We start from the raw sequence: 13,036 nt of genomic DNA on the forward strand, positions 1-13,036 counted from the left end.
GACGACAAGAGAACAACCACGACTACTTCATAGGAAAACTTTTATTTTTTACTCGTTCCCACTATTCTGGTTCATTTTTTTATATATGGATAATTTTTTTAACCTATTTACCATCACAGTGGTATTCCATTATAACCTTCTAACCTGAACTTTTTGATACATACACCTATGTTTTTCTTTTGCATTTCAATTTTTGAAATTCTTTTTCTTAATTTTAGTTTAGTTTAGTCTAGTTTATTCCTTTTTATTTTTATTTTCTAATATTCATATAGAGTTAAACTTCACAGTAATCCCCTTTCCCCAATCAATATTGATTTCCCCAATCAATAAATAGGTTTATCCCTATAGGTAAACCAATTTATAATCCCCCTTTATCTTAGGAAAGTTGAGACCTTTAACAAAGATATCAAGATACATCCATGAAGAATCAAAACAACGTTCCTTGCCCACACTGAGAATTTATAACAACTCTCCCACCTTTTTCTTCCACAACTGTTTCGGTGTTTTTGTGTTTGTCCTGATAGTATATAAATCTTACACTTGGGGTTCTTTTTGACGAGGTTCTAACTTTATTTGCATATATTTTTTTTCTCTTGTCATGTACTTTTTTTTTTAAGATTTTATTTATTTATCGGTGGGGGGAGCGAGCACAGGCAGACAGAGTGGCAGCAGAGGCAGAGGGAGAAGCAGGCTCCCTGCTGAGCAAGGAGCCCGATGTGGGACTCAGATCCCAGGACGCTAGGATCATGACCTGAGCCGAAGGCAGCTGCTTAACCAACTGAGCGACCCAGGTGTCCCTCTTGTCATGCACTTTTATCAGTCTTTTTGTTTCTCTGTTTTTGTTTGTCTACTTCATAAATCTTACCATGGGATCCATTTGGGCTGAACATTCTCTTTCATCTTCCCTTTCTTTACTGTCTCTCTCTCTCTTTTTTTCTTTTTCTTTTCTTTTTTCTCTTGTTTGGGTGGGGAATCCTGATTGCTCAGAAGAGTTCCAGGGTGCACCCTGACAGCACTGTGGTCAATATATCCAGCTACATCTGTTCAGTCATCTCTCACCAACATGACTAGGAGGAGGAATGACCAACAGAAGAAAAATACAGAGATGGACGTTCTGCAACAGAGCTAATGGCTATCAACACAGACAATATGTCAGAAAGAGAATTCAAGCTAACAATTATCCAGGCAATAGCTAGGTTGGAGAAAGCCATGGATGACCAAATGCAATTGATTAGAGCTACGCTGAAAGCAACCAGACAGGATGTTCACGATGTTAGGGCAGAGCTAAAAGCTACCAGGGATGAGGTTCACAATGCTCTCAATGAGTTCCAATCTAATCAAAATTCTCTCAAAGCTAGGGTAACTGAGACACAAGATTGAATTAGTGATCTGGAGGACAAAGAGATAGAGAGAAAGGATCAGGAGGAAGCCTGGAACAAACAGCTTAGAAACCACAATAACAGAATCAGGGAAATAAATGATGCCATGAAACGTTCCAACGTCAGAATTATTGGAATCCCTGAAGGGGAGGAGAAAGAAAGAAGTCTAGAAGATACAGTGGAACAAGTTCAAGTTCTTCCAATCTCGCGAATGGAACCAGTGTTCATGTACTAGAGGCTGAACGGTCTCCACCCAAGATTATGCATTCCCAAAAAAATCACAACACCTGATAGTCAAATTGGGGAATCATAATTGTAGGTATAATCTCTTGAAAGCCACTAGGACAAAGAAGCTCCTTATGTACAGAGGAAAGCCCATCAGAATACCGTCAGACCTGTCCACAGAGACCTGGCAAACCAGAAAGGCTGGCAAGATATATTCAGGGCACTAAATGAGAAGAACATGCAGCCAAGAATACTTGATCCAGCAAGACTGATATGCAAAATGGATGGAGAGATAAAGAGTTTCCAAGACCAGGAAGGCTTAAAAGACTATGCAACCACCAAGCCGACACTGCAGGAAATATTAAGGGGGGTTCTATAAAAGAGAAAAATCCTAAGAATAGCATTGAACAGAAATATAGAGACAATATACAGAAAGAAAGGCTTCAAAGGTAACACGATGTCAATAAAACCATATATATCAATAATCACTCGCAATGTGAATGGCCTAAATGCGCCCATAAAATGGCCCAGGGTTGCAGATTGGATAAAACGACAGGACCCACCCATATGTTGTCTACAAGAGACCCATTTTGAACCTAAAGATACACCCAGACTGAAAGTGAAGGGATGGAGAAGCATCTTTCATGCCAATGGGCCTCAAAAGAAGGACAGGGTAGCAATTCTCACATCAGATGAATTAGATTTTAAACTAAAGACTGTAGTCAGAGACACAGAAGGACACTACGTAATTATTAAAGGGAATATCCACCAAGATGATCTAACAATTGTAAATATCTATGCCCCCAATATGGGAGGAGCCAATTACATAAGAAAACTGTTAATCAAGATAAAGAGTCATATTGATATGAATACACTAGTAGTAGGAGATCTTAACACACATCTCTCAGAAACAGACAGGTCATTGAAGCAGAAAATCAATAAAGAAACAAGAGCATTGAATGACACATTGGACCAGATGGACCTCATAGATATATACAGAACATTCCACCCTAAAACAACAGAATACTCATTCTTCTCAAGTGCACATGGAACCTTCTCAAGAATAGACCACATACTGGGTCACAAATCAGGACTCAATCGATACCAAAAGACTGAGATTATTCCCTGCATATTCTCAGATCACAATGCTTTGAAACTGGAGCTCAATCACAAGGAAAAGTTCCGAAGGAACTCAAACACCTGGAAGCTAAAGACCACCTTGCTTAAGAATGCTTGGATCAACTAGGATATCAAAGAAGAACTGAAACAATTCATGGAAACCAATGAGAATGAAGACACTTCGGTCCAAAACCTATGGGATACAGCAAAGGCAGTCCTAAGGGGGAAATACATAGCCATCCAAGCTTCCCCCCCAAAAAATTGAAAAACCCAGAATACACCAGCTGTCTCTACACCTTAAAGAACTGGAGAATCAACAACAAATCAAACCAACTCCACACATAAGAAGGGAAATAATCAAGATTGGAGCTGAGATCAATGAGGTAGAAACCAGAGATACAGTAGAACGTATCAATGAAACTAGAAGCTGGTTTTTTTGAAAGAATCAATAAGATTGATAAACCATTGGACACACTAATCCAAAAGAAAACAGAGAAAGCCCATATTCATAAAATTATGAGTGAAAAGGGAGAGATCACAACTAACACCAAGGAAGTAGAAACAATCATCAGAAGTTATTATCAACAGTTATATGCCAATAAGCTAAGCAACCTAGATGAAATGGATGCATTTCTGGAAAACTATAAACTCCCCAAATTGAACCAGGAAGAAATGGACAACCTGAATAGACCAATATTTAGTAACGAGATTGGAGCAGTGATTAAAAACCTCCCAAAAACAAGAGCCCAGGACCTGACGGATTCCCTGGGAATTCTAAAATCTTTCAAAGAAGAAATAATATCTAGTCTCCTGAAGCTGTTTCAAAAAACTGAGGCAGAAGGAAAACTTCCAGACCCTTTCTATGAAGCCAGCATTACCAAGATCCCCAAACCAGGCAAAGACCCTACCAAAAAGGAGAATTTCAGACCAATATCACTGACGAATATGAATGCTAAGATTCTCAACAAGTACCTACCAAACAGGATCCAACAGCACATTAAAAAGATTGGGAGAAGGGGGTGGGATTATGGACATTGGGGAGGGTATGTGCTTTGGTGAGTGCTGTGAAGTGTGTAAACCTGGTGATTCACAGACCTGTACCCCTGGGGATAAAAATATATGTTTATAAAAAATAAAAAATTAAATTAAAAAAAAAATTATCCACCATGACCAGGTGGGATTCATCCCTGGGCTACAAGGATGGTTCAACATTCGCAAATCAATCAATGTGATAGAACAAATTAATATGAGAAGAGAGAAGAGCCACATGGTCCTTTCCATTGATGCAGAAAAAGCATTTGACAAAATCCAGCATCCGTTCCTGATTAAAACACTTCAAAGTATAGAGATAGAGGGAACATTCCTGAACTTGATAAAATCTATCTATGAAAGACCCACAGCAAATATCATCCTCAATGGGAAAAAGCTTGCAGCCTTCCCATTGAGATCAGGTAAAAGACAAGGATGCCCACTTTCACCACTCTTGTTCAACATAGTATTAGAAGTCCTAGCAACAGCAATTAGAAAACAAAGAGAAATAAAAGGTATCCAAATTGGCAATGAAGAAGTCAAACTCTCTCTCTTCACAGATGACATAATCCTTTATATGGAAAACCCAAAAGACTCCACCCCCAAACTACTAGAACTCATACAGCAATTCAGCAACATGGCAGGATACAAAGTCAATGTACAGAAATCAGTGGCTTTCTTATACACTAACAATGAAAAGACAGAAAGGGAAATTAGAGAATCGATTCCATTTACTATAGCACCAAGAACCATAAGATACCTGGGAATAAACCTTACAAAAGAGCTAAAGGATCTGTACTCGAGGAACTACAACACTCATGAAAGAAATTGAAAAAGACACAAAAAGATGGAAGACTATTCCATGCTCTTGGATCGGAAGAATAAACATCTTTAAGATGTCTATACTGCCTAGTGCAATCTATACTTTTAATGCCATTCTGATCAAAATTCCACCGGTATTCCTCAAAGAGACGGAGCAAATAATCCAAAAATTTGTATGGAATCGGAAGAGACCCCAAATCGCTAAGGTAACATTGAAAAACAAAAATAAAACTGGGGGTATCATGTTACCTCATTTCAAACTTTATTACAAAGCTGTGAAAACCAAGACAGCATGGTACTGGCATAAAAACAGACACATAGACCAGTGGAACAGAGTAGAGAGCCCAGATAGGGACCCTCAACTCTATGGTCAAATAATCTTCGACAAAACAGGAAAAAATATACAGTGGAAAAAGGACAGTCTCTTCAATAAATGGTGCTGGGAAAATTGGACAGCTATATGTAGAAGAATGAAACTTGACCATTCTCTTACACCATACACGAAGATAAACTCAAAATGGATAAAAGACCTCAATGTGAGACAAGAATCCATCAGAATCCTAGAGGAGAACATAGGCAGTAATCTCTTCGATATCAGCCACAGCAACTTCTTTCAAGATATGTCTCCAAAGGCAAAGGAAACAAAAGCGAAGATGAACTCTTGGGACTTCATCAAAATCAAAAGCTTCTGCACAGCAAGGAAACAGTCAAGAAAACAAAGAAGCAACCCACGGAATGGGAGAAGATATTTGCAAATGACAGTAGAGTCAAAAGGTTGATATTCAGGATCTATAATGAACTCCTCAAACTCAACACACACAAAAAAGAAAATCATATCAAAAATTAGGCAGAAGATATGGACAGACACTTCTCCAATGAAGACATACAAATGGCTATCAGATACATCAAAAAATTTTCATTATCACTAGCCCTCAGGGAGATTCAAATTAAAATCACATTGAGATATCACCTTACACCAGTTAGAATGGCCAAAATTAGCAAGACAGGAAACAACATGTGTTGGAGAGGATGTGGAGAAAGGGGAACTCTCTTACACTGTTGGTGGGAATGCAATTTGGTGCAGCCTCTTTGGAGAACAGTGAGGAGATTCCTCAAGATATTAAAAATAGAGCTTCCCTATGACCCTGCAATTGCACTCCTGGGTATTCACCCCAAAGATACAGATGTAGTGAAAAGAAGGGCCATCTGTACCCCAGTGTATATAGCAGCAATGGCCACGGTCACCAAACTGTGGAAAGAACTAAGATGCCCTTCAATGGACAAATGGATAAGGAAGATGTGGTCCATATACACTATGGAGTATTATGCCTCCATCAGAAAGGATGAATACGCAACTTTGTAGCAACATGGACGGGACTGGAAGAGATTATACTGAGTGAAATAAGTCAAGTAGAGAGAGTCAATTATCATATGGTTTCACTTATTTGTGGAGCACAACAAATAGCATGGAGGACATGGGGAGTTAGAGAGGAGAAGGGAGTTGGGGGAAATTGGAAGGGAAGGTGAACTATCGACTCTGAAAAACAATCTGAGGGGTTTGAAGTGGCGGGGGTGTGGGAAGTTGCGGTACCAAGTGGTGGGTATTATAGAGGGCACAGATTACATTGAGCACTAGGTGATGTGAAAAAATAATGAACACTGTTATGCTGAAAATAAATAAGAAATAAATTTTTTTTAAAAAAGGAAGGAAAAAATAATTAATTAATTAAAAATTAAAGACAAAACAAAACAAAAAGGAAATATTTCCAAACAACTGGTGGACAGCCACTGTCAAAAGCCTCCAGTGCCTCTCATGCTCCAGCCATTTGGGTCGCACCCTGTCCCAAGCAAGTGAGAAATTAACAATGACACAAAGAGTAAGAAGAAACGGGGGCTTCAAGCTTCCTGCTTCAGAGGCTCCGTGTCTGTTCTGATTGCCCTAAACAACGATGAAATAGCAATATTAAGTTGATCTACTAATGTTAAATATTGTTTAATAGTATTACCATTAAAGATAAACAAAAGTCAAAATGAAGGGGAAAGCTCAATGAATAAGGAAAATTTAAAGGAACAAATCTAATCCCCAAAAAGCCCTGGGGTGCTCTTCCAAAGTCTGGCTGTGCTTGTGTTTTAATCTTCACTAAAGCCCCATCCAGCCAAATTAGAGAGATAAACCCATCTATGATCTAGTTCTTTTGACTCTGGACACTGTGAAATAAGCAAAAACTCAATGGCATGATCCTGCCAGTTAGAATTTAAGTCTTCTGCATTTTCTGAATTATTTAGTGTTCTATTCTGACCATTGGAGGAAGAGAAAGGTCACGAATAAAGGTGAATAGTGCTTCCTCCCTGCTCAGCTCACAGTTGACAGTATGAACACTGGAGGAATGCCCTCCAACTTAAAGATGCACTCTGGAGAGAAGACACCACCCAGAAAGAGATGGGGTTTTGTTTGTTTGTTTGTTTGTTTGGTCTATCCAACTAACTGCCTTGGAAAAATGGAATCATGCTCATAATTTTCTAAAGAAATTTTGAGTAAATGCCCCACAAACTTGTCAGGCACAGCCTCCATCTCCCCACCAGCACATCTGCCAGCATTACTAGTCATTGGAAATGCTGAATGTATCTGCCAGCTTTCTGACACTTTTTAATTAAGTTTCCACACATGTTAAAATCTCTACAGACATGTGTCCTGTTAACCTGAAGAATGACTTTGGCCAGAGCATGCTCTCACAGAAGAATGAGGTTGGGCTGAAACACAGGCTCTCCTCTGCATGCTCAGCAGCAGGAACCTGGGTTGCAGCTCCAGTGTGTTTACTGCATTTCTGATGGGTACAGGCAGGCAAACCTATCTCTACCCCCATATTGACCTGATAGTATTTCCATAAAATTCTCTTGGGTCTTCTTGTTCAGCCCCCAGGAAAACAGCAAAGCTGAGAACATTGTAATGTCACCAACATGAAATTCCACCCACCAGCCAGACATGTTTGGGCCCTCCAGACTAAGGTGAAAATCTGTGTGACTCCCCATGTTCTCCTCTGATACAGCCACTGTAGACACCACCCACCAACCTGCTGAGTCACAGAACAGATTTGGCAGTTTTAGAAAGCTGCATGCCAATTTATGCAATAACTGTATCTTTGGTCTCTCAGCATTTGGTGTCTGTCCATGTTGACTCACATAAACCAAGATCTTTCCTTTGGTCTGCTCCATAGTGAGCTATCAAGTGAATGGATATGCCCTAGATTCATGAGGGTAGTCCTCTCAGTAGAGGGAAGGATGGACATGATCCTGGAGTTTAAGGCATGCAACAGAGAATGTCATGTTTGTCTGTTTTATTTCTTAAAAATAAAACAAACAGGGGCACCTGGGTGGCTCAGTGGGTTAAAGCCTCTGCTTTCAGCTCAGGTCATGATCCCAGGGTTCTGGGTTGAGGCATCTGCCTTCAACTCAGGTCCCAGGGTCCTGAGATTGAGACCTGCATCGGGCTCTGTGCTCAGTGGGGAGCCTGCTTCCCTTCCTCTCTCTCTGCCTGCCTCTCTGCCTACTTGTGATCTTTGTCTGTCAAATAAATAAATAAAAATCTTTTAAAAACATAAAAAAATAAAACAAGAAAACTCAAAGCGAAGAGAATACAATGTTTGAATTTCTTCATTTTGGGTGGTGAGCATACAGATATTTATTATACTATCCTCCATGATTCTGTAATAAAATTAACTGTTAAAATAAAAACATCAGAAGTGTCATATTTTTAGAAAATGGAGGGGCCTACATTACTAACAATAGGTACCTTCTCATTCACTCCCAGAGAGGATCTGGGTCCTAAAACCTAGAAGCTTCCCCAGGAGGCAGGTATAGCAGCTTCATGAATATGCAGAGCCCCAAGGGCAGATTAGGGTTTGCTGTGGCTGCACTGTGTAGCATCATGGGTTCACACATGTTGGGTCTTCTGGAGACTACCTCATCTGGAGAATGGAAGGAACACACAAGCTGGTCCAGTGTTTCAGAAGCCCAGAGCCCAGCTGCTTTAGTCTTCTTGAGAAATGCCACTGTTGTTGGCCCTCTGTGGGGCCACAGCATCATAGCCAGTCATGACAGTGCCTGCTGAGCCGATACCAGGACATTCAACAACATGTGTACAACTTCTCTAACACAGAACTTCATGACTAAATAACAGGCACAAAATGAGCTCAGAATTACTGAACCTGGACCATGGAAGAATAGTAGCTAGTAGAGAGTTAATTGGGTGACAATCTCAGGGAATGAGTGAGTAACATTGAGTGCCAGCTCAGCCTAAGGTCCTGTGAGAGAGAGAAGCACTGTCCTACTCCTCACTGCAGATTCTCCACTCTACTCGCTTGGGCCAATGTGCTACAAGACGATGAATATCATGGAAGCCCCCTGGCATAGGCTGTTGTGCAGGAGTATGGTTGGGCCCTCGACATCACAAGAACAGAGAAAATTCCCCTGTCCAGAATCCAGTCATGTCTTCATGCATTCACACATGTTTAGCACACCTGGGGCCTCAGTTGTTCATGACATTATCCCAGGTTCCTGTATGCAAGCTCCCATTCCTGCCTTTACATTGTCCATCAGGAATTAACAGTTCTACCATGCACCTATCAGCAGTGTCAGAAGACAGCAGAAACTGGGCTAGTCATCCTTGTATAAGGTCTCTAATATGTATCCCAATTTCAGCTGCAGTCAGGACCACACAGAAAACTCAAAATCCTGCCCAAGCCAAGCACCAGAAGCCACACAAGCCAATTAGAACACATTCTGTTTTCACAGGAAATAAATAATGAATGTCTTGTCTTCAACCAGCCTATCTTTGGTATCTTACAATTTTCTTTAAAAAAGAAAAAAATAAACATTGTTTTTTCCATGAGGTGTGGCAACTCTCAGTTGGGCTAACCCTGAAACAACTAATTACTGATGTACTACCCACTGTAGCTGCAGGCCCATGGATTCCAGCCTACAGTGTGGACTCAGCACTCCTGGCCCTGCTGGCCCCAACACTTGCCACAAATTTCCTCTATAGCTATGAGTGCAGCAAAGGGACTAGGTTCATTCTCTGCTTCCTCTGGTGAGCCTAGATCATGTCCAGGCTGAAAGTCGGGTCATTATCAGATGAAGGAATGGTGCAACTCACCATTGTTGCCGTGAATGGGATGTTGTCAATCAAGGATGATGCAATGGCTGAAACCCATACTACCAGGATGATGGCAGTTGTGAGACGCTGATCCTCTGGGACCATCTGGAAGGGAGCAGATAGTACCAGTGCTACATATCACAGAGGCATTGATAAATCATATACATTGAGGAGGTGATGGTAAGACACGTGGAACTCACAGGGCTATTGGTCCGTCCTTTCACACAAGAGAAGACCAAGGCAGACCCAGGTGTACAAACAAGACCAGCCTGGGCTTTCCTGGCTAATACCATGAGCCTCAGCAAGGTCTACAAGAAACTGAGGAGAATGACTCCTAGCCACACCTAAGCCAATACCCCTGGGGAGGGGAGAAGGGTCACCCCATTCTTTGTGGCAGCACACACTAATTACACAAAACTTACCTCCTGGCAGAGCCCTGTGTCTGTGCATTCATTTATCAACACTGTTGTCCCTTTTGCTCTCCTTCTTAGACAGTTTTAACTGAAGGCTAATAACAAAATTGCATGCATCTATAATTATATATTCTTTGGAACAATCTCCCCTCATTTCTAGGCTACACAGGAAAAAAATGTTCCCTGCTATAATTTTTACATAATCTGTGACATATTCTTAACCAGATTTTTTTTTTTTTTACAAATCAAAGTAACAGTGGATGAAACACATTCTATTGCAGTATTTAATGTACCTTTATTAGCAAAGCAGTCTGTTCTCCAACATATTCTAATAAGTGGAGATGTGCCAGTGCCTAGAAGAAATGGATATATGAGAATCAGTTTAAAACCCCAATATTATGTGCAAATTTTTTTTTCAAAAAATCTTTAAAATGAAAACAAGTGAACATAAGGCAAGTTCAGGCTCTCATGTCTTATGAAGGATCAAACATAAGTACACAGTCTATAAATAATTTTCTATCAGGTAAACACACTGAAGATTCACTGAAAAAAAAGCACAATACCACAGGCAGGAATTTCTCATCGATTTGTGTTACTGTCCACATTAAATTTAAATTCAAATGGAATGCTTTTTAATCTCTTTAAGATTGGTGTATAGGGGCACTGTTCAACTGTACATAAAGAAATGTCATTCTATGTAGGTCATTCAAGTAAGTTGCATTTCAAATTTATTTTTGAAGTTCAACATCATAGTTAGAGTTTTAGAAGAATCAAAGAAAATGCATGGTTTTTGTAACTGTCAAAGAAAAAAATAAAAGATCTATTTAACTGAAGCATGTAACTATTTTCTCAAGACTAGACAAATTGAGAAAATTGTGTCCAAGGAAAGGTAGGAAAGAAAATTAGATGAAGGTGGTGAGTTCAAGAACTGTTTTGCTCAGGCTGCCACCTTGGTTCCAACCAAGGAAGGGATGCTCTGCTGCTCATGATGAATCCTGGACAGTAAGCACCAATAGAGAACCAAACATGGGCATGACATAGCTTCCTTGCACCTCTCAAGTATGATCTTTACACTGTGATGTCACCACTGAATGACTATAAATATTGAAAACTTTAGCTAGACCATGTTTAAATACATGTTTACAACTCCTCTACTCACATGTAGAGCTATTTGTTAACCCTCATTTAAAAGCTGTGGAAGGGGCACCTGGGTGGTTCAGTGGGTTAAGCCTCTGCCTTTGGCTCAGGTCATGGTCTCAGGGTCCTGGGATCGAGCCCTGCATTGGGCTTTCTGCTCAGCAGGGAGCCTGCTTCCCCCTCTCTCTCTACCTGCCTCTCTGCCTACTTGTGATCTCTCTCTCTCTGTCAAAGAAATAAATAAAATCTTTTAGAAAAAGTGAATAAAAGCTGTGGAAACAAAATGTTGGTTTTTTAAAATCACAATTCTCAATCAAATATGCTATTATATCAAGAAAACCACAAAGATAAATCTATTTATATAAAACTGTTCATAAATCAAGTCAACAGTGTTGACCTTAGGAAATAAATCATTCTTTATTGCAGCAGTTATCCTATACATTGTGGGATGTTTAACATCCCTGGCTTCCAGTCCCCAGTGTGAAAATGAAAAATGTCTCCAGACTGTGTCAACAGTGCCACAAAATAAGCCCTGACCACTTGATAAGAAACACTCATAATAATTCATAATAATCCATAAATAAATAAAAATTTTAATTTGCAAAACACAATCACATTGGTCATTTTATTTCATTCTATACTATTGATTGAAAGAAAAGCCAGAGGTCTAAAACAGATTAAAATTTCCTGCTACCCAAAAAATGAATAATCAAGTCAAGAAATAGGCAGAAGACATGAAGAGACTCTTCTCCAAATAAGACATACAAATGGCTAACAGACACTGAAAAAATGCTCAACATCATTAGCCATCAGGGAAATTCAAATCAAAACCACAATGAGATACCACCTTATACAAGTTAGAATGGCAAAAATTGACAAGGTAAGAAAGAACAGATGTTGGAGAGGATGTGAAACCCTTTTTCATTGTTGGTGGGAATGCAAACTGGTATAGCCACTTTGGAAAGCAGTATTGAGGTTCCTCAAAAAGTTAAAAATAGAGCTACTCTATGACCCAGCAATTGCAATATTAGGTATTTACTCCAAAGATACAGATGAACTTAAAATAAGGGGCACATACACCCCAATGCTCATAGCAGCAATATTCCCAATAGCCAAACTGTGGAAGGAGACAAGACGCCCATTAACAGATGAATGGATAAAGATGTGGTCTATATACACAACGGAATATTACTCTGTCATCAGAAAGGATGAATACCCACCATTTCCATCGACATGGAAGGAACTGGAAGGGATAATGACAAGTGAAATAAACCAAGCAGAGAAAGACAATTATCATATGGTTTCACTCATATGTGGAACATAAGGAGTAGCACTGAGGACATTAGGGGAAGGAAGGGAAAGCTGAAGGGAGGGAAATCAGAGGGGAATATGAACCATGAGAGACTCTGGACTCTGGGGAAAAAATCTGAGGGTTTCAGAGGTGTAGAAGGTGTAGATTAGGGTAGCATGGTGATGGGTTTTAAGGAGGCATGTGTTGCAATGAGCACTGCTATACAAATAAATCATAGTACACTACATCAAAAACTAATGATGTTTGGTGACTAACATAACATAATTTTTAAAAAATCCTTCCTGCTAGAAATCAAATAGAGATGATTATATATGTGTGTATACATACACATACATATACACGTACATACACATACACAGGATTATGTCCACACCTTGATGTGTGCCTATAAACAACCACCTATTTATATATTTATTGTCATATAATTAACCAACATACCAATATTCAT

The 13,036-nt window shown here is 39.7% G+C and overlaps 1 protein-coding gene across 2 annotated transcripts in view; it reads right to left on the reverse strand.

The window, feature by feature from the left end:
* The window catches only part of OCA2 (OCA2 melanosomal transmembrane protein), a 388,170-nt gene that overhangs the window by 160,420 nt on the left and 214,714 nt on the right, over positions 1–13,036 (reverse strand). For both annotated transcript variants that reach the window (XM_045070700.1, XM_045070701.1), the window contains 2 exons: positions 10,433–10,492; positions 9,727–9,831 (listed from right to left, as the gene is read on the reverse strand). In XM_045070700.1, coding sequence (XP_044926635.1) covers positions 9,727–9,831; positions 10,433–10,492 — 165 coding nt within the window. The remainder of the gene's footprint in view (positions 1–9,726; positions 9,832–10,432; positions 10,493–13,036) is intronic.

This window comes from Mustela putorius, unplaced genomic scaffold, assembly GCF_011764305.1.
Source record: "Mustela putorius furo isolate JIRA1106 unplaced genomic scaffold, ASM1176430v1.1 tig00003972_pilon_pilon_pilon, whole genome shotgun sequence".
Taxonomy (NCBI): domain Eukaryota; kingdom Metazoa; phylum Chordata; class Mammalia; order Carnivora; family Mustelidae; genus Mustela; species Mustela putorius.